This window comes from Schistocerca nitens, chromosome 12 (assembly GCF_023898315.1).
Source record: "Schistocerca nitens isolate TAMUIC-IGC-003100 chromosome 12, iqSchNite1.1, whole genome shotgun sequence".
Classification (NCBI taxonomy): domain Eukaryota; kingdom Metazoa; phylum Arthropoda; class Insecta; order Orthoptera; family Acrididae; genus Schistocerca; species Schistocerca nitens.
The window spans coordinates 28,707,981-28,733,290 of record NC_064625.1 but is presented as its reverse complement, the minus strand read 5'-3'; the positions used below and the strand labels follow the sequence as shown (position 1 = coordinate 28,733,290).

General features: G+C 39.1%; 2 protein-coding genes across 3 annotated transcripts in view; one reads left to right on the top strand and one right to left on the bottom strand.

Moving 5' to 3' along the window:
- LOC126215257 (GA-binding protein subunit beta-1-like) overlaps window positions 1-6,732 on the bottom strand; it is a 101,328-nt gene extending 94,596 nt beyond the window's left edge. For both annotated transcript variants that reach the window (XM_049941935.1, XM_049941936.1), the window contains exon 1: window positions 6,633-6,732. The gene's annotated coding sequence lies outside the window, so the exon portion shown is untranslated. The remainder of the gene's footprint in view (window positions 1-6,632) is intronic.
- Window positions 6,733-6,955: 223 nt separating this feature from the next.
- Window positions 6,956-25,310, top strand: part of LOC126215223 (uncharacterized) — a 44,699-nt gene continuing 26,344 nt past the window's right edge. The window contains exons 1-2 of the mRNA XM_049941890.1: window positions 6,956-7,072; window positions 24,069-24,297. Coding sequence (XP_049797847.1) covers window positions 7,045-7,072; window positions 24,069-24,297 — 257 coding nt within the window. The 5' untranslated portion in view covers window positions 6,956-7,044. The remainder of the gene's footprint in view (window positions 7,073-24,068; window positions 24,298-25,310) is intronic.

Below are 25,310 nucleotides of genomic sequence, written 5' to 3'. Positions count from 1 at the left end.
GTAGGTTGCAGTAGGTACTGGGAGATGAAGAAGCTTGCACAGGATAGAGTAGCATGGAGAGCTGCATCAAACCAGTCTCGGGACTGAAGACCACAACAACAACAACATGCTTCGGTTTTTGAACTGACAGGTCCCAGAAAAATGGATTGGCAGAAGTGGTGCTGTACCATAACATACTTGATCCCGATTTGACCCCACTGGACTTTTTTGTGTGGGGAAAGATGCACAACCATGTTTACAAAACCCCTGTTGAATCAGAAGAGAATCTTCTTGCCTCGATAGTAGCAGCAGCAGGAAAAGTTAAGGACACTACTGCAGTCTTAGTGTTAGACATAACATGACATGCCAGTGTACCCTTTATTTACAAGTCAGTGGAGGCATTTTTGAACATCTACTGTAGTTTTAGTAATTGTGTTGTGTTAATACTGTTGTCTCTTGGCAATAAAGAATTAAAAATTCTATGAGTTACTTCTTGCCTACTGTAAGAAAGATTTGATGTTCTCAAAGAATGGTGCCTCATAGGAAAATATATTAGATTGTTCCCAGTGTCCCATGCAACCTTCCAGAGTTGTTTCACTTAATTCACTCGCATCCAAACAAAACTCTCTCTACCAGTTTAAAAATCTTTGCAGGAAAATATGACACTAGAGAAAAAAATTGTTTTAGTATCCCATAGTCTCCGAGAATTTGGTAGTATAAATAATTTTCACCCAATATAAACTAGAAATATTGGAATTCTGACTATGTCATATTTAACTACAAAACAAGATTCACAGGTTCTTACATGGTAAGTACAAATTTCTTCCATATTTAATTGATTTTGATCACTTAAAAGAAAATAAAAATAATTAAACGTCTACGTTCAGGCTGTGTTACTGCAATCATTTTCAAAATTGATGCTAACTTGGTTATTTAAAGGTAGCTACAATTACTGGCAAAAACATGATATGCTCACCAAATCATGTTTCTCACAAACCTGATTGTTCATAAATCTCTGGCTGGGGCATTGCTACTTTCACTCTACTCTACGTGGCTGCACTCCCGAATTAGCAATTTTTGTATTAGTAGCTTGCAAATTTCCTCACTCCTCATCCACTTTTCTTACATAGCTACTAAGCTCCCTGCAGTTTTTAATTAACATTACGAAACAAACACCTCACACTTGTCACACCTTTGCAAATAGTGTGAATCGCTAAATTATTTCTTAAACTTAAACCTCACCTTCCAATCAGTGAACCCCATTTAAGTGATCCCACTGATCTGTTATTCTGGCCACAGACAGTGGTCATGTGTGGTTAACCGAGTGTGTGTTTCCTTTCTAAATGAGGCTCCGGCCAAAAGCTCAGGGTGTAAGTCTTTCCATTGTATTTGGCTGCAACTTAGCAAGCCATCTTTGGGGTTTTATTATTATTATTATTGTATGCATCAATATCTTTAGGGTGAATATCAATCTATTCCTTTGAGAATAACGTTGATCTGTTATCTTCTCTTTTCCTCTTATCACACTAAGCTATGCAAACACTGGATTGATTATGCTCCATTCCTAATGACCTTGATATCAAATGGACTTTAAAGCTGTAACATCCTTTCCATTATTTTCCTCACATTAAGTAAACTTGTCATCAGCATGAAGGTTGATTTGAGCAGCACAGTCCTTTACTGGGCATGTTCTTGTTAGAGATGGTATGCCATTGCCTTCCTTCGAGCAATGAACTAACTTCCCAGGTTAGTTATAGGGGGACCTACAGTTTAATGTGGATTCCAAATTATGTTGCAACATAGCATTTTCCACATAAATAACCATTGCCAGAGGTGAAATAAGTGACAGATTAAAACCCTACGAGTAATTGGTGATTGAACCCATGACCTCTGGATTTGCAGTCAGCACTTTAGGACTAAGCCATCAAAACGCACACATTTATAACTCCGAATATCTGCTTACTGAATTTTCCTGCCACATATAATAACCCCAACTGTAAAATAAAATCTTTTTTATCAGTTCTGTTCTCAGATCTCCTTCGCCATATTACACAAGACAATGTGTTCCACCTCTTACATCTACATACATACTCCAAAAGCCACAATATGGTGCACGGTGAAGGGTGCTCTGTACTTGTACTTGTACTACTACTACTATTACTACTACTAATACTACTAGTAGTAGTCATTTTCTTTCCTTTTCACTCAGAAACAGAGCAAAGCAAAAATGCCAAATCTATATGCCTCCAGGTGAGCCTTCATTTCTCTAATCTTATCTTCTTGGTCCTTATGCGAAATGTATGTTAGCAGCAGTAGAATTGTCTGCAGTCAGCCTGAAATGCCACTTCTCTAAATTTTCTCACTAATGCTCTAAGAAAAGAACCTCACCTTCCAACCAATCAATCCCGTTTAAGTTTCCAAAGCATCTCCATTATATTTATTATTTATTGGTCCAAGAATCAGTTTCGTACATTGTTTGTACATGTGATATAGGACAGTGGTAACCTAGTTAGTTTACAACACAGTAGTCATTTTTTGTCTACATTGTTGACATAATAAAAATGCATAATAATATAGGATGGTGTACTACATTGCTTCTACATCTGATAACAGCAGTTATTAAGTGAGATGACATGATAAGCACAATGCAAACTGTACTATGAATTGACAATTAGTGAAATTTGGTAAATGAGGTTTACTTATTATGATGTTCCATAAACTCAGACAAAGAATAGAAGCAATGGTCAAGCAACAACTGTTTTAACTTTATTTTAAATGCATTTAATGTTGGTATGCATTTTAGGTAAGAAGGAATATGGTTATATAACATAGCTCCAGAATGATACCCTCCTCTTTTGCATAAGTTTGTATTTACTGTGTTCCTGTGTAGGTTCATCTTCTGTCTAGTTTCATGTGTGTGTATATCGTAATTGTGTTTGAAGAGATTTTCCTTTTTTTAAGATGCTCCCTTTTGTGAAAATTTGTATTTCGTATATATACAAGCAAGGCAGTGGCAATATTTTCAGAGTTTTACAAAGGGGTCTACAAGAATCCTTACATGTAGCTTTTTTATCACCTTTATAATCTTTTTCTGTATTTTAAATGTTTTGGTAGCATTTGTGGAATCCCCCCCCCAAAAAAATAAAATAATAATAATAATAATATTCCATACATAAGTTGTGACTGTATACTGCAATGATACATTATCAGCACTGATGAGCAGCTTGTATTTTGAGTGAGGATCCTAATAGCATATGCTAGTGAATTCCGTCTCTTGTTTAAATTGTTTAGGTGTACCTCCCACTTCAGATCTGCCTGAACATGTACACCTAGAAATTTTGTATGACTGACCTTCAACACATCTTTTCCTTCGATTGTGAAAACAGGTTTTGCAGGATGGAGGTTTTGTGTGGCATGAAAGTTAACCGCCACAGTTCTTTCAGAATTTATGATGAGCCTATTGGTTTTGAGCCAGTATGTAAAGGTACGCATAACTGATACTGCAGCCTCCTGCAGATCTTAGTTGCGTGTCATCCAGATCTACTGGTAAAAAATCTAGTAGTCCACCTCTGAAATGCTTTGATGTCTCCCTTTAATCCAACCTGGTGCAGATCCCAAACACTCAAACAGTACTCAACAATAGATCACACTAGTGTCCTATGCACAGTTTCCTTTGCAGTTGAACCTCACTTTCCTACACTTCCCCAATAAATAAATTTCTACCCTTCACCTTCCTTACTACAATCCTTAAATGCAGAAGCCATTTTATATTGCCCTGCAGTATTATGTACTACAATCCTTACACGCTAATCCCATTTCATATTGCTATGCAGCATTACGCCTAGATATTTAATCGAATAACTGTGTCAAGCAGAATATTGCTATTGCTGTACTAGAACATTTGGAGTCAGTTTTTCCTAGTCACCTGCACCAATTTACATTTTTCTACATTTACAGCTAGCTGCCATTCACCACATCAACTGGAAATTTTGTCTAAGTCATCTTGTATCCTCCTACAATCACTCGATGACACATTCCCATATGCCACACCATCATCCGCAAACACCAGCAGACTGCTACTTACCCTTACAGCCAGATCATTTATATTTCTCACAGAAACTTTGGTACAAAAATTTGTCCCAAGTCTTAAGCTGTCAGTAAATCATAAATTTTTAATTGTTGACTCTCACTTTGAACTGATTGTATGCCAGTTGTATGGCGCTTACCCAAGTAAGGATTTGTGTTAATGCTTCCACTCACTCAATAAGAGTGGAAATGGGCATGGTGGAGTGACGAGGCCACGTGTAAACACCATTATATGGTTTGTTCTACATCTGCACCTACATGGGCACTCTGCAAATCACACTTAAAGTGCCTGGCAGAGGGTTCATTGAACCATCTACATAATAATTCTCTGTTATTCCAATCTTGAACAGTGAGCAGAAAAAATGGACATGTATATCTTTCTGTACGAGCTCTGATTTCCCTTATTTTTTTGACGATCGTTTCTCCCTTTGTAGGCTGGTGTCAACAAAATATTTTTGCATTTGGAGAAAGTTGGTGTTTGAAATTCCATGACAAGCTTCTGTCACAACGGAAAAACCTTTAAAATAATTGAAAAGCCACGATCCCATCAATCGTTTATTAGATGACCGGTTGTGATAATGATTTTATCAGATGGTCTGCCTCATATGCCATGATGTCCATATGGTTTTATAAATGTTAATCCACGTTTCAGTGATGGCACCTTCAGAGTACTGAAACCGGTCATCTAATGACGGATTGAAGCGATCGTGGTGTTTCAATTATTTTAAAAACAGAGTGATCGCCCCACGACACACCATGTGTTCACTGCGGAAAAGCCTTTGTTTTAATGATGTCCATCCCAAACCCCGTATCATGTCAATGACACTCTTTCCCCTATTTCTCGAAAATACGAAACATGTTGCTCTTCTTTGAACTTTCTCGAGGTACTCCGTTAATCCAATCTGGTAAGCATCCCATAATACACACCAGCACTACAAAACAGGGCAGACAAGCGTAGTGTAGGCAGTATTTACTAAATCTGTTGCACCTTCTAAATGTTCTGCCAATAAAATGCAAAAACACCTAATCTACTGCATAATTACAGCAACAGAACATTGATTAGAGCATTTACAACAAAACAACTTGGTGAGGAACCACTAAGGAATGATTTCATTATCTAAATAGAAGCATATCACCATTCTTAAGAAGATTATCAATATCCATTAAAACGAAGAAATCGTGATGTTGAGGACACTAACTGCTGTTGCACGATAATTTATTAGCACTTGTTTCTATTAAATGTTGTCATCAATGGGTGCACTAATTCTCCACTAAAAGGCCCTTCCTGAAGGAAATAATGTACAAATAACTAACACATGTATGATCTCTCGCAGACCTATGCAGAATGAAAGTTAATAATGCTAACCATATTCCACAGAAAAACAGAATATGTCATGGGATACTGATTATGACTAGTCAAACTGAAAATAATCTTGCTAATAATGCATCATGAATTGGATATCCTGTTGTTTATTGTATATAGCAACTAGGTTACTATGATTGACTGCTGTAATTTATTTGAAAAATTAAACATAAAATTCAACACAATTTCTACAAAGGCAAGTGTACTATCAAATTATTGCGTAGAAATCTGTGTACCAAAACTACGCAAAGTAAACTTATTAAGGTTTTTTTTACGTAGCTGCTCATGGGCAGTAGAATTAAACATCAGACGCCACTAATTTTATTTGTAAACAACCCTAAAATTATTACTACTAATGTTTTATCAACGAATACCGCACACAGGACAATCAGTAAGCTAATATTTATTACGCCTTAGTTTAAGATTTTACCACCTTTACACCCTCGACCTTACAAGGTGGTTTTTGTAACAGAAAGAAATGTATATTTGTGAATTAGTTTCAAAGACTTGGTATTGTCAAACCATACGGCATACAAGGCCAAATTTTCAACCCTTCTTCGGCTGAGAATTAAACAGAAAAAAAGCCATTACATTGCCGAATTAATTACTTTTACGTAAAACATCATCATACAACAAAACTGAAGCAAGTACTCCAAACAGCATATTGAAACTACGTTTCGCTTTTGTAAACAACTCTGCGTGACAATCTCTATTAAGTATACATTATGATTCATCCTTTAACGTTCCCACAGTTAATTTTCCATCATATATATATCAGCCTGTTGTACAAGAAACAAATTCGCCATCATTTTAGCAAAGAACAACTGAAGTTCGAATGACATTAGGTGACAGGGTTGGGTTGAGCAGGTGCAGCACACGTGGTGTATAGTGTGTTAACCTATACCTAATGACATTACATTCGCATAGCATGCTTAAAAACATCAGGTCCCAAAATTATTAGGCAAGAATAAGAATGATAATATGCGTTATAGATCCAACAAAGGCTGCAATAACAGACACACGTAATACAAATTAAAAAAAAATCAATTCTCGGGTATTTATAAAACAGGATGTTTTCCCTAACGCCATATTGGCGGCACACTTCCTGTTCCTGTTTGAAAACGGAAGTCTTCGGCGTACTCAGTAATTATTTTTCGAATCTGAACTCGTTATATGGATTGGCATACATTATTTTTGTACTTACAAGAATCACGGTGATTTTATATCATTTTTGACACTGTAAATCCACGAAGTTGACATTCCCATCGCAGCACAACAAGCGTAACTTGAAATACACGCCTTCTATATCGACTACGCAATGGTTCCGAAAATAGCACGTAGAGAGACGAAAAATATGTATGAGTATGGGTGAATTAATTAAAGGAGTTATCACTCTACTTTCCAAAATATTTCCTGAATTTAGCATTTCGACATCTGGATTTAAATGAAACATAAAAACAAAATTTATTCAACTTTGATATTACGGGAGGTGAATATTCCTCGGTAAAATATAATCTTATGGATGTGGTCGCTGTAAACGAATGTACTCTTAACAGTCTTAACAAACCTACAAAAAATTTGATGTATTTCGAAATCTCACAAGCGATGCAGTTAATATGGAAATGATCGAAAATTACATTTTAAGTAAGTCGTATTGTCTGAGAAATGAGATCACACCTGTGCACATTTTCTGCTTCTATGCACCCATATACAAATGAAATATTCCTTCCAAGTTCCATTTGTCTATAGTGCGTTGCGTTTATATGTATGAAGTAGTGAAGGAAGCTGAAAATCAGCAGTTACAACGCGTTATTTATGGCGAAAAAAGATACGTATATATTTCAAAATACTCACATTTCGCCTCGCTTCGAGTTTCGGTTGGAAATAAACGTACGATGTATGCAGTCAGCAAAATATCTTGTTTAGTTACAAGTCGAGCAACCTTATGAACTTGCATTGACAACAAGATATTTTTTTACAAGTGTAAACCTGTTATCAAGTTATCAACTCATTACTATCAACATTTGATCCAATCTTGTTAGTATGAAGCATTTTTCTATTGTGTGATATGAGACGTTGCATACCTAGGCTCTCAACACCAGTCTAACACCCCAAAAGTATTGTGATAAAATGAATTACAGCCTTCTTGTGACCTTTAAATGGACAAAACCTAGCCACTTGCAGGATGGAAAGGAGGTAGTAATATACCCATGTTTCCTTCTTTCTGTCCTGGATTACATCACGGCCACGGGACACAATTATTCTGAAGGAATCAAAAGTGATGACTTACTCATTTAGAATCATTTGATTTTGTCCCTTCACACAGCTGTCAAACTAATTTTAGTTTCAAACTAAATCGTTATTCTTAGGAAGAAAAGCTTAGTAGAATGCTGAAAACAGTGTAGCAGACTATGACTTTGCTACTTTAATTTTGTTTTGCAACACATTTTAATGTCTAGGAGCCTTTAAAACAAGAGGCAACTGATTTTCTACATCAATAAGAATAATACAATGACTGCTGTTTTAAGTTTGTGATTAAGAAAAATGAATACTTATTTCCATTTAATGAATAATATGCTCCACAACATGTTTGGATCTCTGTTTCACAGAGGAAAAATGTAGCTATAATCAAGCAGGCAAGGTAGGTCTGTGGTGTTAAACCCATAAACAGGCTTCTGTAGAGTGCAGCCTTTCATTCACACAGCACAAGGAGACAGAGGATGGTGAGCATCTCATGCTGACAGCAGGTTAGACCTGGGAAAGAGCCCCAGATCTCAATCTGATGGAAGGGTGAGTAGTTCTGGAGGGACTATTAACTAGGAAAATTTCTTCCTCCCATCTGAGATTGAACCCACGACCTCCAGGGCTGGAGTCTTGTGCTCTACCCATTACCTTACAATAGCCACATGTTCAGAGCTGTAAAATATTAATTATCTCAATAAAGTGGAGATTGGTGGATAGGCTCATTTACTAGTGCTATAACATGGCATGGTGACCCAGCTTACATATTCGTTTAAAAAAGAAAAAAGCTCGAACAGTAACTTAGCTGGTGATAATGAAATACCAGATTCATAATACAACTACTAAGTGACCAAAGAACAACACCACTGAAACTTCCTGGCAGATTAAAACTGTGTGCTGGACTGAGACTCGAACTCAGGACCTTTGCCTTTTGCGGGCAAGTGCTAACTTTACAGAAGCTCTCCTGCGAACCTTGCAGAACTAGCAAGTTTGGAAGGCAGGAGACGAGGTACTGGCAAAAGTAAAGCTGTGAGGACGGGGCGTGAGTCATGCTTGGGTTGCTCAGATGTTAGAGCACTTGCCTGCGAAAAGCAAAGGCCCCGAGTTTGAGTCTTGGTGCGGCACACAGCTTTAATCTGCCAGGAAGTTTCATATCAGTACACACTCCGCTGCAGAGTGAAAATCTCATTCTAACACCACTGTAGGACATAGGAAACTGATCTTTTTTAGTTAAAAAAAAAAAAAAAAAAAAAAAAAAACAGTAAAACTGTAGATAACCGTGGTGGTGTCAGTGAACAAGAAGGGGGACAAAAATGACTGAAAAACTCCAGACCAGTTTCACTTCTAGCTTCTACATAATCCCAGAAATATTTATGTATAATATATTAGTTGTTTATCAGGACTGGAACAACATTGTTACACTACCACAGCACAATTTCAGAGAGAGTAAATGTGCAGAATCAGCATTCACCAATTTAAAATTTTGCATCATCCTCATGAAGGAGAGCCTTCACAAATGCAAAATAAGGCAAATTTATGGGGACATCAACGCTAGCAACACTGCTGGTGAGAGTGTTTCCGTGGCAGATTGGAGTATATTGGAGTATCTGTGAAGGGCACGAGCAGGGCAGTTCGATTTTGAATCTGATGTAATGCGGCTATGTTGTACGGTGCTCTGTGCTAATAAAGAAATATTATTCTATGTCACCACACTTACATTTATGGCATGTTTCCTTAAACCGTTTAGGGAAATCTACCACAGTGGTGACCCCACGTGTTATGAACATGCAACCTTCTTATCAACAACAGAAACTCCAGGTAGGAGTATCAGCAATGTAGAAAAGACAGATTGCTACTTTCCACCGAGAAGACCTAGAATCGGCAACTTCACCACCCTTCTGATCAGCTCCACAAATTCACCTGGGTGTCTGACCAGCAGTCCAGCTCGTAGAAGGCTGCAAATACCTACTGTCAGTAACTGATTAAGTCTCACACGGGGTTGGAGCCGTGCCTGTGAAAGACATCACGGCGGAATCCACGTGAACTATTATCAGTGTGTGGTTATACTGCTTTGATTGTCCTGAAGCAGTTACCACAAACCAAGGGAGACAATTCAAATACTCTCTGTTTGAGGCACTCTGCGGCCTTACCCACACTCGTACAGCCATGTAACACCCACAGAGTAACAGACTTGTGGAGCATTGGCATTGCACTCTGAAAGCCACATTATGTGCCATGGTGGATGGACGCCTCACCATGGGCATTGTTTGGTGTTCATACAGCATTCAAGGAGGACGTATGGGCTTCCCTGTTGGAGGTCCTGTATGGTGAATCCCGTATGCATCCAGCAGAGTTTATCCAACTAACACCAACTGCTGCCCTGGCAGACCTGCCAGCATTAGTGCAAATGGTGAAGCGCCACATTCAAAAATTGTGGGTACCACCACCTCTGCCATACACCACTTTGAGTACCTACATATACAAAGTGCCATCAGACTGCAATTGTGTCATGGTGCGTAATGAGACAATATGACCAGCTCCACAGCCACTGTACTCTGGACTGTTTCTGGTTATCAAGTGTGGCCCACATACCTTCAACGTCTTAACGTCTTGCTCAACAGGAATATGACAATGGTCTCCCTGCCTGTACTCAAGCTGGCATCTGTGCTCTGTGACCCCATCACCTCATGTCCTATGAATCCCAATTGCGCGTAAGATGACCAAGATTATAGTTTACCTGTTGGCAAGACATAGGTCACTACTCAGCCCACCGATCCGGCACTCTTCGTCCACGTTTGTGACTTCAACCCAAAGACATCAGCGTCAAACTTAATGATGATGATCTCATAATAAGCACACACTGCAATGCCCCTGACATGCCCACTGCTCTGTTCGCCTGTCTTCACCCGTGTTTATCAATTGCTGCTACACGTTGACTACACAGCCTTATCCTCTCATCTTTCAGCAGACAGTGTTCTCACTGTCATTGCAACAGCACAGGCTACCCACCAGCTATTAGCTCATACTACACTACCAACTCTGCCTCCAACATAGCCCAAGGAATGCCTCACTGGTGCACCCATAGTCACCATCTGTGTCCAGTGTATCCCATTTCATCCACCCCCAGTGGCTGATCCAGTCGTATCCTGCATTGCAGTGGTCCACAACACAACTGGTCACGCGCATCTGCAGGTGGTCTTCGTGACCAAAGACATTTATCAATCTTCACTACCCCCAGTGATCCGCTCTACTACTAAAGAGGAGGGGGTCGGAGTCTGAGGAGACACCAACACTAGCCGACCAGAGAGTGTGTGCAGCAAAGTGGAGTATATATGAGCAGTGTGAGCAAGACAGTTTGGTTTAGAACTTGATTTAATGTGGTTAAGTTGTATGCTGCTCTATGCTAATAAAGAAATGTTACTCTGTATCACCTCACTTATATTTATAGTATGCCTCCTTATACCAATTAGGCTATCTACCACAGGCTACACATTAACAGGTAGAAGCAGCCACTGCTGTAAAGTATACTAACAACAAATTATGAGTGCTGAATCAAATAATAAAATAGTGCAGCAGTTAATTTTTTTCATGCATAGCACAACACATTTCAGGAATTTATTCCCATTTGCAAGTGCTGTGAGAATTTACATCGTTTTATGCACTGAGGTGACAAAAGTCATGGGATAGCAATGTGCACATATACAGATGGCAGTAGTATCATGTACACGAGGTATAAAAGGGCAATGCATTGGCTGGGCTGTCATTTGTACTCAGATGATCCATTTGGAAAGGCTTCTGAAGTGATTACAGCTGCACAATGGGAATTAACAGACTTTGATTGCAGAATGGTAACTGGAGCCAGAGACATAGGACATTCCATTTAAGAAATTGCAAGGGAATTCAGTATTCCAAAATACACAGTGTCAAGAGGATGCCGAGAATACCACGTTTCAGGCATTGCCTCTTACCGTGGACAACACAGAAGCCAACGGCCTTCATTTAAAGACCGAGAGTAAATGGTGTTTGCATAGAGTAATTGGTACTAACACACAAGCAACACTGAGTGAAATAACTACAGAAATCCATGTGCGATGTATGACAAATGCATCCGTTAGGACTTCGTGGTGAAATTTGGCTTTAATGGGCTTTGGCATCTGACGACCAATGCGAGTGCCTTTGCTAACAGCACGACATTGCATGCGGCGCCTCTCCTGGGCTCGTAACCACATCAGCTGGACCCTAGATGACTGGAAAACCGTGGCCCGGTCAGATTACTCCCGATTTCAGTTTGTGAAAGCTGATGGTAGGGTTCGAGTTTGCCACAGGCCCCACAAAGCGTGGACCTGAGTTGTCACCCACTGTGCCAGAGGGTGGTGGCTCCATAATGGTGTGGACTGGGCTTACATGGAATGGACTGAGTCCTCTGATCCAACTGTACTGATCATTGACTGGAAGTGGTTATGTTTAACTACTTGGAGACCATTTGCAGCCATGTACTTTATGTTCTGAAGCAATGATGGACATTTTATGGTTGCCAATGTGCAATGTCATCAGACCACAGTTGTTTGCAATTGGTTTGAAGAATATTCTGAACAATTTGAATGAATGATTTGTCCACTCAGATTGCTCAACAAGAATACCAGTGAACATCTATGGGACATACCTGAGAGTTTAGCTCATGTACCTTCCACTGGCAACACTTCCACAATCGTGGACAGCTATAGAGGCAGCATTTCTCAATATTTTTGCAGGGGACTTCTAACGACTTGTTGAGTCCGTGCCATGTTGAGATGCTGCACTACATTGGGCAAAAAGAGGTCCGACGCGATATTAGAAGGTATTCCGTGACTTTTATCACCTCAGTGTATCAAATATTTTAAATTCGTAGGGCCAGAGATAAATGGAAAGTTTTCTTGTAAGTTTCTCATCTGACAGTGCTGTCATCCTTATCATCAGGATAACCTCCATTACCACTGATAGTGAATCATTACAAGTTATTTACTTAGATCATTTCAACTGTACTATGTCCTACAGTATTGTATTACGGAGTAAATCTGTGCTTGCACGAAATATACTCTTAGCCAAGAAAAGCACTTTCAGGTAGGTTTGTAATGTCAGTTCATAAATTTTATGTAGGTTGCCATTCAAGAATTTAGGAGTTCTCACATTGCCTTTATTGTTCACATATTCTGCAGTAGGCGTTTTTTACTTTATTTATTTTATTTTTATTTTACTGATATGCTCATTCAAAAGGAAATGCAAAAATACTGCAACATTTGTCCAGTAAACAATATAAATTTGGTATTTCCAGACAGATTAAAATCTTGTGCCTGATTAGGACTTGAATATGGGACCTTTGCCTGCAAAAAACAAATGTCCCAGGTTAGAATCCCAGTCTGGCGCACAGTTTTAATTTGTCAGGATATTTCAAATTAACACACACTCCACTGCAGAGTGAAAATTCATTCTAGAGAGAAAAATGATTTGCTCCTGGATAACATTTTCTTGAAACTGTGTAGGTAAGTGTACACTAATGTGTGTGTTCAGTTTCAACTGACTCCCAACACAAAGAAAATAGTTGGGAGTGAGAAACCTGGGGATGCTGAATGTATACAGAGAAATGCAGCACAAATGGTCACAGTTATGTTTGATCCGTGGGAATGCGTCACAGAGATGCTGAAGAAACTTCGCTGGCAGACTCTTGAAGACAGACATAAACTATCCCGAAAAAGCCTACTTACTAAGTTTCAAGAATTGACCTCAAATGATGATTCCCGTAGGGATCATGTGTTTAGATTAATTACAGCATGCACGGAAGCATTGAAACAATCATTCTTCCCACACACTATACATGAATGGAACAGGATAAAAGCCACAATAACTGGTACAATAGGATGTAATTCCTGGCATGCACTTCACATTAGATGTAGAACCTCATATTTGCAAATGTACATTCAAAGTCTTTCTTGTTTTGTACTCTTTTTATTCCATAGTGGTATTCACTGCAGTTGTTTAGAACCTTCCACTCTAACATGTGTTATCAGCTTTCTGTTGCCAAAGAGCTTTGCTTCAGATGGTCATGCCCATGGAATGTAAGAGAGAAAGAAAAAAACACAAGATGGCCAAAATAAAGGATGACATTACAACAAGAATCAATCAGAGAGTAATGCCTCTTATTTTTAAATTTTTATTTCACAAGAAAACTAGATGCCATAACATAGGATAACATGTACAGAGTCACTATGAAACATTACTTTTCAGTATAATCACCAAATTTGCTGGCAGTCTGTACACCTGTAAGGTAAAAATCACAATTGTGTTCCCTCACACATTGGTGCACAGAATTTTTCAGTATCTCTGCATCTTCAAAGTGATGCAGCTGATGAACTCCTCTGTATGTGTTGAATGAGTGGACATCTGACAGTTTAAGGTCAAGTCTGTACAGCGAGTGGGGTGAGATTTCTCAGCCGATTTTTGCAATTTCACCAATGGTGAAGTGACTGATGCATGGTCTTGCATTGTCGTACAAAAGAAGAAGATATACTGCAACTTCCGATGGGTGAACTTGAAGGAAAAAGGTTATTTTCACCACTTTCAAGTCTGTGATTTGTAATGTTTCCATAAGGTGAGGCTCAGCAGCCATAAAGTATTTTATAAAATGCAATTTAACGATCAGCTGTTTATTTGTCCCATTAGTCATCTACTGGTTTCACTTATTAACCATCACCCAGGATGTAGGATACAACAGATTAATTACAAGCATTCCATATTCCTTTGATTTTGATATTGTTCAGCTTCAAAGGAATATGGGATGCTTTTAATTAATCTGTTGTATCGTGTATCCTGGATAATGGTTAATAACTGAAACCGGTAGATGACTAATGGGACAAATAAAAAGCTGATGGGTAACAAAAAAAGAAAAAAAAAAAGAAAAACTTTCACGGGTGTCATGCAGTGAGCTGGCTTTTACTGCTGTGCTCACGCAGTCAGTTCATTGTGTATGCTTGGGTGACAGTAATTGGTTAAACACGTGATTATATAATAATGCATTTATTGGTGAAGGTTGGTACACTAACAAACTTGCAAAGTATTGTCTGAATGTTCACATAACTAATCATGTGACTGTGGTAAATTGCTCAATTACTGACCCCAGAGGGTGCGCAATCCTCAGTAATAGAGTGCATAGTATGATCTCGTGGTCACAGAGACAAAGGACGTGGGTCCATTCAAACAAGCAAATTATCTCTCATCTCACAGGGTGCCATTTAATGCACGAACATGACGACACAGAGTGAAGAATCAGCGCCTGTTCAGATTTGCGAACATGTTGGTGGAGAGCGCGTGTTGTGCTAGACCCACACGGTCCGTGGCTGATGGAATCTGTGATTGGTGTAAATGTCCACACGGCACAGAGGTTTATCTTGCACTGGTTGGCCTAACGGTAAAATTTGTGCTACTGGGTGAACACTGGCATGCTGTCATTCAATTCTGTGGTTCACCCGGTACACAGATCTCCCCTTGGAGATTGGAGCTCTGTAGCAACAAGAAGTGAAAGTGAACCATCTGCGGCCAGCATATTTCTGGGCCTTGCACACTTCATGCTGACATCAGCACAACTGCAATGGCGGCAGGCCAGTCAGCAGTGATAGGACGGAATTGCATGACATGTGAAGCTGGTGCGCACAGCGGGTGTGTCCTCACATGGCCCACTAGCGACAGTGACAAGCAATGCTGTCCAGAAGCTGACTGTTGTGATGTTTGGCTGGAAATGTGCAAAGAAGAAATATTACCTTGGAGAACACTGCCCCAAGTACAAAGGGCGTTCAAAACGTTTTTGACAGTCATCTCTAATTTTTTTATTTTTTGCAGGGGGAGAATGAAATTTTTTGTGAACATACTTGGAACATTTAGCTATACATTGAGCCTACTTAATGTAGCCTCCATCAGCTGTGACGCATCTGGCCCAATGTTCTTTCCATGATGCAAATGCACCTTGGTAAAATTCTGGGGATTGACTTTTACACCATCGCTTGACACAGGAAATAAGGTCTTTCTCACTATCAAATGTTTCAACACAGGTGGGCCTTCAGACAACTAAAGAGGTAAAAGTCAGACGGAGCCAAGTCTGGACTGTAGGGAGGATGAGAAACAATTTTCCAACCCATTTTCCTGATATTTTCCTGTGTCATAAGGGCTGTATGGGGTTTGGCATTGTTATGGTGTAGTCTGATGAGCTGCCCCTGAAGCTGTGATCTGTGGGTGTTGATGGCACATCGCAGCTTGTCCAATGACAAACAATAATGGTCCTGGTTAACTGTGGAGCTAGGTTCCAAAAAGTCAATGAAAATGACACCATACTGGTCCCAAAAGAAGGAGGCTGTCACCTTTCGACCTGCTGTTCGTGAAAGTCTTGGTTTCTTCTTCCGATGGGAAACCGGACGAAGCCACTCCACGGATTGGGTTTCGCTCTCAGGTTCGGACAAAAACAACCATGTTTCATCCTGTGTAATGGCACCATCAAAACACTGTTGCACTCTTCAGTAAAGGTCTTCATGAGACACTCGCACACATTCTTCCTCATCGTTTTCATTTCTCTTGTCAAGCCAGTGCACCGCACATGCACAGATTTTTCTGTACCCTAGTGACTGTACCAGTGATACCATACTATCCAATGACAAACAAGACATTTCAGCAAGCTGTCGTGTCATCACACATCTGTCATTTTGGATTATTTGATCAATGGTCTCCTTATTCACATCACTCACTGCCGTTGATGGTCTGCCACATTGTGGATTGTCCAGCAGAGAGAAATCACCTTCTTTAAACCACTGCTGGATACTGCTGTGATCCACTGTGTCCTCCCCATTAACAGGGAGCAACTTCCTATGAATCGATGTTGCAGGGTCATCGTTGGTCTTGAAGAGTAACTCCATCACCGACATTGTTGCAACCTAACATCTACTTCACAGTCCATTATGGATCACATGTAAATAAAAGAAAATGCTTTTATACACCAACTTATAGCTAAATGTTCCAAGTATCATTAATTAAAACTTCCGGGCTGAATTGTCGTGGTCCATATATAAAACTGCTTCTCCTTCCTGACGTTTTGTTGCCTACTGTGGGCAACGAAACGTCAGGAAGGAGAAGCAGTTTTATATATGGACCACGGTAATTCAGCACGGAAGTTTTAATTAACGAAGACGCCGGCCGTGAAAGCTTATACATTATTATTGTTCCAAGTATGTTCACAAAAAATTTCATTCTCCTCCTGAAAATAATAAAACAATCAGAGACGACTGTGTAAAAGCTTTTGAACGCCCTTTGTACAAAGGCTGTTTAAATGCAAATGAAATACATTAAACATGGATCCACACAAGTATGCACATATCCTTGGGGACCGTGTCCACCCATATATGCAGTTTGTTTTTCCTCACCACAATGGTATCTACCAGCAGGACAATGCAACATGTCACACAGGTCACAATGCACATGCATATTTAAGAGAGCACCAAGATGTTAACTGTGATCTCCTTGCCACCAAACTCCCCAGATTTAAAACCAATTTTTAATCTGTGGCACCACTTCGATCAGTCGTTCGCACCACGGATCCTCAAATGAGAGACATAGTACTGGAGCTGGCATGGCTCCACATTCCTGTCACTACCTTCCAGAACCTCATCAACTCTCTTCCTGTAGGATGCACAATGATCCGCTCTGAAAAGGGTTGTTATTCAGGCTTCTGACATGTGATTGCATCGATGTGACTGCCCGTAATACATTATGCCGATGAGACCTCAGTCTTATTCTGTGGTGTAGAGTGTATGGAATTACAATCTTTTACTGCTAGTGGTGTGACAGAATTAACAAAAATACTTCAACAAGGTGAATGTGGCCCAATCTCCATTACTGGCATTTAAAACAAGTGGTCCTCACTGCACACATGTAAATAGTGTATGTAGCATCTTGGCAACAGAAACTGGTAACTGTAAATTTTTGGGAGTGAATGTTATTGAAAATCTGTGGTGGATAAATCACATTAATTTTGTATGCAAAAAAGGCAATAGTGGCTTCTGCCTCCTTAGCCAGCTTGCAAGCTCCTAGCTAAACATTAAAAATAGTGTACAATGGAACAGTTTATTGCTTTCTTAACTATGGGATTGAATAATGGGGCTGTAAAGTTTATGTACCCTTAAATAGAATACTGCTGATGCAGAAGAAAGAAATGATACTTATACACGGAATATGCCATAGAGAAACACGCTGTGAAGTGTCTGTGCAGCTCCAGTACTTAACATTATATTATTTATACACATTAAATTACTTGACTTTTTTTATGAGTCAGCCAGCTGAAGAAATCAGGTGCTCTGATGTGCAAGATCACAATAACAAGATAAAATAAACAAGGGTACTTCAAAAAGTAAGTTATATGTGCCACCCCATACGAAGACCATTGCACAACAAGAGCGTTGCACTGTCAGAAGAGAGTATATGTTCACAGTTTCCTGCAGACACATTTCTGTTGCAGTACAGATAACAGGCACACCGAACAGTGCGTGAGTGAAATGGTGCAGCTACTGATAATGTACTCCAAAGCTGGAATGTGCAGGACCGTATGATACTTGTGGGCAAAACATCTAAATTGCATGAAGATTCACTTTGAAATTCTGGTGGTATACAGACGATACACTATGTCACAATCAGTTGAAGTGAAATGGTGCCGGAAATTAGACCAAGGCTGCACAGACGTGAATGATGCTATTTGGGAAGGAAGATCACTGACATCGACCACAGATGACAATGTTCAGGCAGTACAGTTTCTGCCAATGTGGATGTTCACACAGTGATTCTCAAATGGCTCCATGACTGAGGAGAAGGTTTCTGTTGCTGAGGAATTGAACGATTGGTAGAACTTTCTGACCATTGTTTACAGAGACTTGGTGATGTTGAAAAATAATGTCATGCATCTGTGTCGTTTCAAAGTGTAGTGCAGCATTCAATAAAAGTTATATAGTCTGCCATAATAAGGTGTAACTTAACTCTTCCATCATTATCAAAAATATTTGAAAAGGTAGTCACCATACAAATTCAAAATTTTATAAAAAATTTCAAATAATCTAAATAAATCAGAATGGGTTTCAAAAATGCAAAACCACAGTGTCTGCTATAAACCATTTTGTAGATAAAATTAGCTCCTCTCTAGACAACTCATTGCATGCCACAGGAATTTTTTTTATGACTTATCAAAGGCCTTTGATAGTGTGAAACACTCCTTGCTACTCAGTAAAGTGGAGAAGTATGGAATTGGAGGCACTGAATTAGAATGGTTTAAGTCCTCCTTAACCAACTGAAGACAAGAGTGGTTATATCATCAGAGGGAGGAACTTATATTTCAGAACGGGAAACCATTTCACGAGGAGTACTCCAAAGTTCTGTCTTAGGTCCCATTCTGTTTATGTTTTACATAAATTATCTATCACTTAATATTGGGTGTCACTCAGTTTTATTTGCAGATTACACATATGCAATTGCTGAAAGTAACAGTGCTGTCCAAATTCCCCAAACTGTATGAAATACTTTTAAAAAAATTAGACACCTGGTTTGATTTAAACGGGTTAAAATTAAACATGGAAAAGACTCAGTTAATGAAAACAAGCAAAATAAAATGATGCTCACCCGAGAAGAATATTATCGATGCTCAGATCAGTCACAAAAACCAGGATTTGCCAGAAGCTAGCTCTGTGTAATTCCTAAGAATGCAACGTCTTAAAAATATATCATGAGACTCACTTATACAGTACCTTGCAAATAAATTAAATAGCCTAGTATTTGCAATTAGGATATTGTACAACGCTACCAGGATGGAAATAAGAAAAGTAGTATATCACAGCAGCTTTGAGTCAGTAATAAGGTATGGAATTGTATTTTGTGGTGATGTATCTTTCTCCATTCTCGATCAGTTACTTCTTGGCATCGTAATTCGGATGGAGGAATGTTGCTGGTAGTGTACAGGCAAGGGATTGGCGATGATTTTAGTTTACCCATAATAGTTCTCATTGAGTCATTCAGATGAGTGTGTAATTTCCTTATAGGAGCACTGTGTTGCCATACTGGGGCACAGTACTCAACTACTGTGTCTTCTGGTGTCAGAGCTATAGTCCATAGAGTGGAAGCTTCAGCCACCAGGTTGCCAGCCAGTTTCTTTATGATGTTATCTTGAGTCTTTAGCTTTCAGCTAGTGTTTTCCAGGTGTTTTTTATATTCTGACAGCAAGGTTTTAGGACATAAATTGTTTCTAATCATCTGTTGATGGGAACTCACATTGAATTGTTGCTTTACAATTCTGTTGTTTAAGTGGAATGCACAGCCTTCTGTCTTGGCTGCATTGGGTTGGAGTCTCCATGCTTTGTAATATGTTTTGAGATTTTCTAAGTCTGCAAACAATATATTTTCTCCTTGCTCAAGTGTGCTGGTTTGCATGGCTATATAATGGTCATCGACGTAGCAAAACTTTTTGCTAGTAGTGTTTCGCATGTCACTGCTATAAAGGTTGAAGAGCAAAGGTGCTAGGATGGATCCTTGGGGGTGTCCATTTTTTTATGGTAAATGACTAACTTGAAGTTAATGGTTGGTTAACACATTTCCGATGAGTGTTGTCAGTTTCTTGCTTGGACATGCTTTTTTAGATTCAGCAGTAACCCATTTAGCCACACAGTATCATATGCTGATGACAAATCAACAAAGGCCACCGATGTCTTTAGTTTCTTCCAGAATCCAGCCTCAATGTAGGATGTCAAGGCTTGGACCTGTTCACAGTAGCTGCACAGCTTCTGAACCCAGCCTGATATGTTGGAGTTATATTATTTATTACTCCTTTAATTCTGTCAAGAGTAAGCTGTTCCAGTAGTTTGAAGCACAAGCTGAGCAGTGCAGTTGGTTGGTAACTGGAGAACTGATGTGTTCAACAAGACAACACCACTGGCAGGAGATTGATGGATGGGTAGTTAAATTGGCAGCAAAAGAGGAAGCAATATTGTAGGACCAGACAGATTAGAATAAAATAAGTTATTGAGTATTCAGAATTAATCTCTCCCTCTGCACTGCTTCTATTTTTGTTTTTATGTTCCCAACATATTAGAACTATGTGCCAAACTGGCAATCAGACCCAGAACTTCATCTTTCGTGAGCAGTGCTCCGAGCAGGTGAGCTGTCCAGACATTACACACACAAACACACACACAATTTTAATGTGTCAGGAGGTTATATTATGGAGTACATTAGATGCAGTTGTCAAGCAGAGATGAAAAGATTAGGACAAATGCAAAGACATAAATGATGGCATCAGAACATCTCAAACACTGATGGCTGTAAAAAAATTAATCTGGTTATGAATAACCACCACAATCAAAGATTTATTGTTAGTACTATTTCTTCTTTCTTCAATAATAGCCATCTATGGACCACATGAAGTGTCTTCCTCATGTGTTTGTTTTCTTTTTTTGTTTTTCCAGTATTTTTTCAATATTTATCAATTTTTCAATCTGTCTAAAAAATAGTCCAGTTTATGACGTTTTTTCTGAAAATTTCCAAACTATATAAACTTGTTTTGAAAAGATGGCCTGTCTAGAATTTCTGCTTATATAACATTTATTTCTGCTGAGTCATCATGTTTACTACTCAAGCCACCATATGGAATGTGGTGGAGCAAATCTCGTACCACTACCAGTCATGTCCTTCCCTGTTCCACTCGCAAATAGAGTGAGGGATCTATATGCCTTCACACGAGCCATAATATTTCTTATCTTTGTGGTCCTTATACAAAATGTGTGATGGCTGCAGCAGAATCATTCTGCAATCAGAAATAAGGCGTTAGAAAAGCTACTACACTGCCCTCAGTTTAATATATAATATAACCCTGAACAACTGATTTGCATTTTTGGGATGTATGTCAAAGTTGTCAAATATTTTTTTTTTTGGTCAGTCTTTCCAAGTTCATTCAAACAGAATGACCTAAAATAAAACTCTTCTTTTCCTAGGAGCATCAGATAGTTTTCAGTTTGGGGTAGATTTCTTCATTACTTCTTCTCATCCACACACTCCCAACTTTTCTTGGACAGAATATTTTCTATCGTACCTTCTCCAATTCTTCAATTTTCCCTTTTTGTTGAGGACTAAACATTCCGCTGCATAAAGGCAACTTGGTTCTATGACAGTGTTGTACTGTTGGATTTTTTTCACAGAGGCTCATTTTTTTAATGTCCTTCATTAACTATTTTCTGGGTTCTGTTTTTGTTTACTTCTTTATCTAGGCCACCTGCCTACATTATTTCCCATGAGTATTTAAATTTATTCACTCTGTTAATTCTACCATATATCGTGCTTAGGAATATTGGAGCATTTTTAATGTTTATTATGAATTATCCTCTTGAAAAAAAATTGTTATCCAGACTTTTTCACCATTACTTTCAACATGATGACGCAGTTATTTGCTATATCAGTGTTTTCAGAAAATATTACTATATTATCTGTAGAGGCTACATAGTTTGAGTTTTGTTATCATTATTATCTTTCCTGTCTCAGACGTTATGTCTGGTTAAAAATGGAAAGTGACGCGGACCTTGATCAAGCGTGACTTCCTTTTAACTGTACGGTATATGTTACATTGCATTTAGGAACTTTCAGGTAATTGAACATGTATCAATAATTACAGATTTCTGTAGTTTTATATATACGTTTGGATGTAGCTGTATTGTGTTGATGTACTGGTGGATATTGTGTGGTATGACACCTGTAGTTGATAGTGTAATTGGTATGATGTCAACTTTATCCTGATGCCACATGTCTTTGAATTCCTCAGCCAGTTGGATGTATTTTTCAATTTTTTCTCCTGTTTTCTTCTGTATATTTGTTGTATTGGGTATGGATATTTCGATCAGTTGTGTTAATTTCTTCTTTTTATTGGTGAGTGTGATGTCAGGTTTGTTATGTGGTGTTGTTTTATCTGTTATTATTATTATTATTATTATTATTATTATACACTGAAGTGCCAAAGAAACTGGTATAGGCATGAGTATTCATATACAGAGATATGTAGACAGGCAGAATACGGCACTGCAGTCAGCTACGCCTATATAAGACAACAAGTGTCTTGCGCAGTTGTTAGATCAGTTACTGCTGCTACAATGGCAGGTTAGCACGATTTAAGTGAGTTTGAATGTGGTGTTATAGTCGGCACATGAACGAAGGGACACAGCATCTTCAAGGTAGTGATGAAGTGGGGATTTTCCCATAGGACCATTTCATGAGTGTACCATGAATATCAGGAATTTGGTAAAAGATCAAATCTCCAACATCACTGTGGCCAGAAAAAGATCCTGCAAGAATGGGACCAATGATGACTGAAGAGAATCGTTCAGTGTGACAGAAGTGCCACCCTTCTGCAAATTGCTGCAGATTTCAATGCTGGGCCATCAACAAGTGTCAGGTGTGAACTATTCAATGAAACATCATCGATATAGGCTTACAGAGCCAAAGACCCTCTCATGTACCTCTGATGACTGCACAACACAAAGCTTTACACCTTGCCTGGGCCTGTCAACACTGACATTGGACTGTTGATGGCTGGAAACATATCATCTGGTCAGATGAGTTTCATTTCAAATTGTGTCAAGCAGATAGAAGTGTATAGGTATGGTGACAACCTCATGAATCCATGGACCCTGCATGTCAGCAGAGGACTGTTGAAGCTGGTGGAGGCTCTGCAATGGTGAGGGGCGTGTGCAGTTGGATTGATATGGGAGCACTGATATGTCTAGGTATGACTCTGAAAGGTGACACATACGTAAGCATCCTGTCTGATCACCTGCAGACCATTCATGTTCACTGTGCATTCCGACAGACCTGGGCAGTTCCAGCATGACAATGCAACACCCCACATGTCCAGAATTGCTACAGAGTGTCTCCAGGAACACTCTTCTGAGTTTAAACATTTTCACTGGCCACCAAACTCCCCAGACATGAACATTATTGGGCATATCTGGGATGCCTTGCAACGTGCTGTTCAGAAGAGATATCCACCCCCTTGTACTCTTATGGATTTATGGACAGCCCTGCAGGATTCACGGTGTCAATTTCCTCCAAAACTACTTCAGACATTAGTCAAATCCATGCCATGTTGTGTTGCGGCACTTCTGCGTGCTTGCGGGGGCCCTGCAAGATATTAGGTAGGTATACCAGTTTCTTTGGCTCTTCAGTGTATATGAAACTGAGGTATTATTATTTTATTATTATTATTATTATTATATAAGAAACTGAAGACAGTGTAATAGCCTTTTTAATGCCTTTCTGAGTGCCTTATTTCTGCCGTTTACAAGTGATACCATCACCTTTGGTTCTTTAGGATACAAGAGTGCAAAGAAAATACAATCAGTATGGAGGGGTTACTCCACCCGAAAGCACTTTCCTCACATAAGACGTGAACTAGAGCGAGAGAAGGCTGCCATCAAAATCCAGCGAGCAGTTCGTGAGTGGCTGTACTACCGCACAATCACTTCAGCAGGGGAGCCTGACCCACACATCTGGCGCATCACCGAGAAGGATCTGGAGAGGCTTGAGGAGGAGGTTGCACAGTACGTGTCAAACACATGCATGCTAAGCTTTTGACAAGCACCGTCTTCGTACTTCCCAATGAAAGGAGTGTACTTATTGTGCCATAGAGGCAAAGGATATTTATTACTTTTTAAAAATATCTTTTTTAAGCATCCAGCATTATCTGGATACCTACAATGTTTGATTGAAAGTACCTGGACATCAATTTGTGGACATTAACATGGGGTGTGTCTACAGTTCACTGTTATGACAATCAAACCTGCTTGGGACATGTTCAGTGTGATGTCTGAATGTCTGTGGAGGGATGGCAGCCCATTCTTACTCAAGAGTTGAAACTGGAGAAGGTGGTGATGTTGGACACGGGGGTCTGGAGCGAAGTTTACATTCTAACTCAGAGGTTCCCAACAAAATTTTCTCCAGGACCCCCTCATCGAGCATGACTGGTACCTTGTCATATCACAGTATCAAGTACCTAAAAGAGCCAAATTAAGAGTCTTTTTATAAGTTTTCTATTTTTGGTGCTTAGAAAAAACATTGACATATTCATTATCGAAAAAATATTCAGATTAAAACTTTTCCAATTTAGCCATCATTGTTTTTGTTAAATTTCTGATTATTGCTCAGAATCTTTGTCTTCAAATCTGGGTGTTTAGTATAACAAACGCCTTAAAAAAATAAAAATTGAGTATGAACTGAAAATGACAGGAAAAAATTAAAACTGAGTGTATTGGTCTTTCAAGTTTACTACACTTGAGATTGCATTGAGTAGACATGTGTGAAAAATAAGAAAACACTAATTTCGTACAAAGTATTATTTATTAGAAAAAATACAGTCACAACAGAGTACTCCATCAGTATACAGTTAGTTTTTATTTTCAGTTCTTAACGAGATGAGTTCAATCTGACCTTTGAGTCCATTATTTCTGAAATATTAGGTTCCAAACTTGAAACTTTCACTCTGAAATCCAACCGCATGTCGAGCCGATGCCTATATTTGTTTTTCATGGAACACATGGAAGAAAATGCTTGCTCA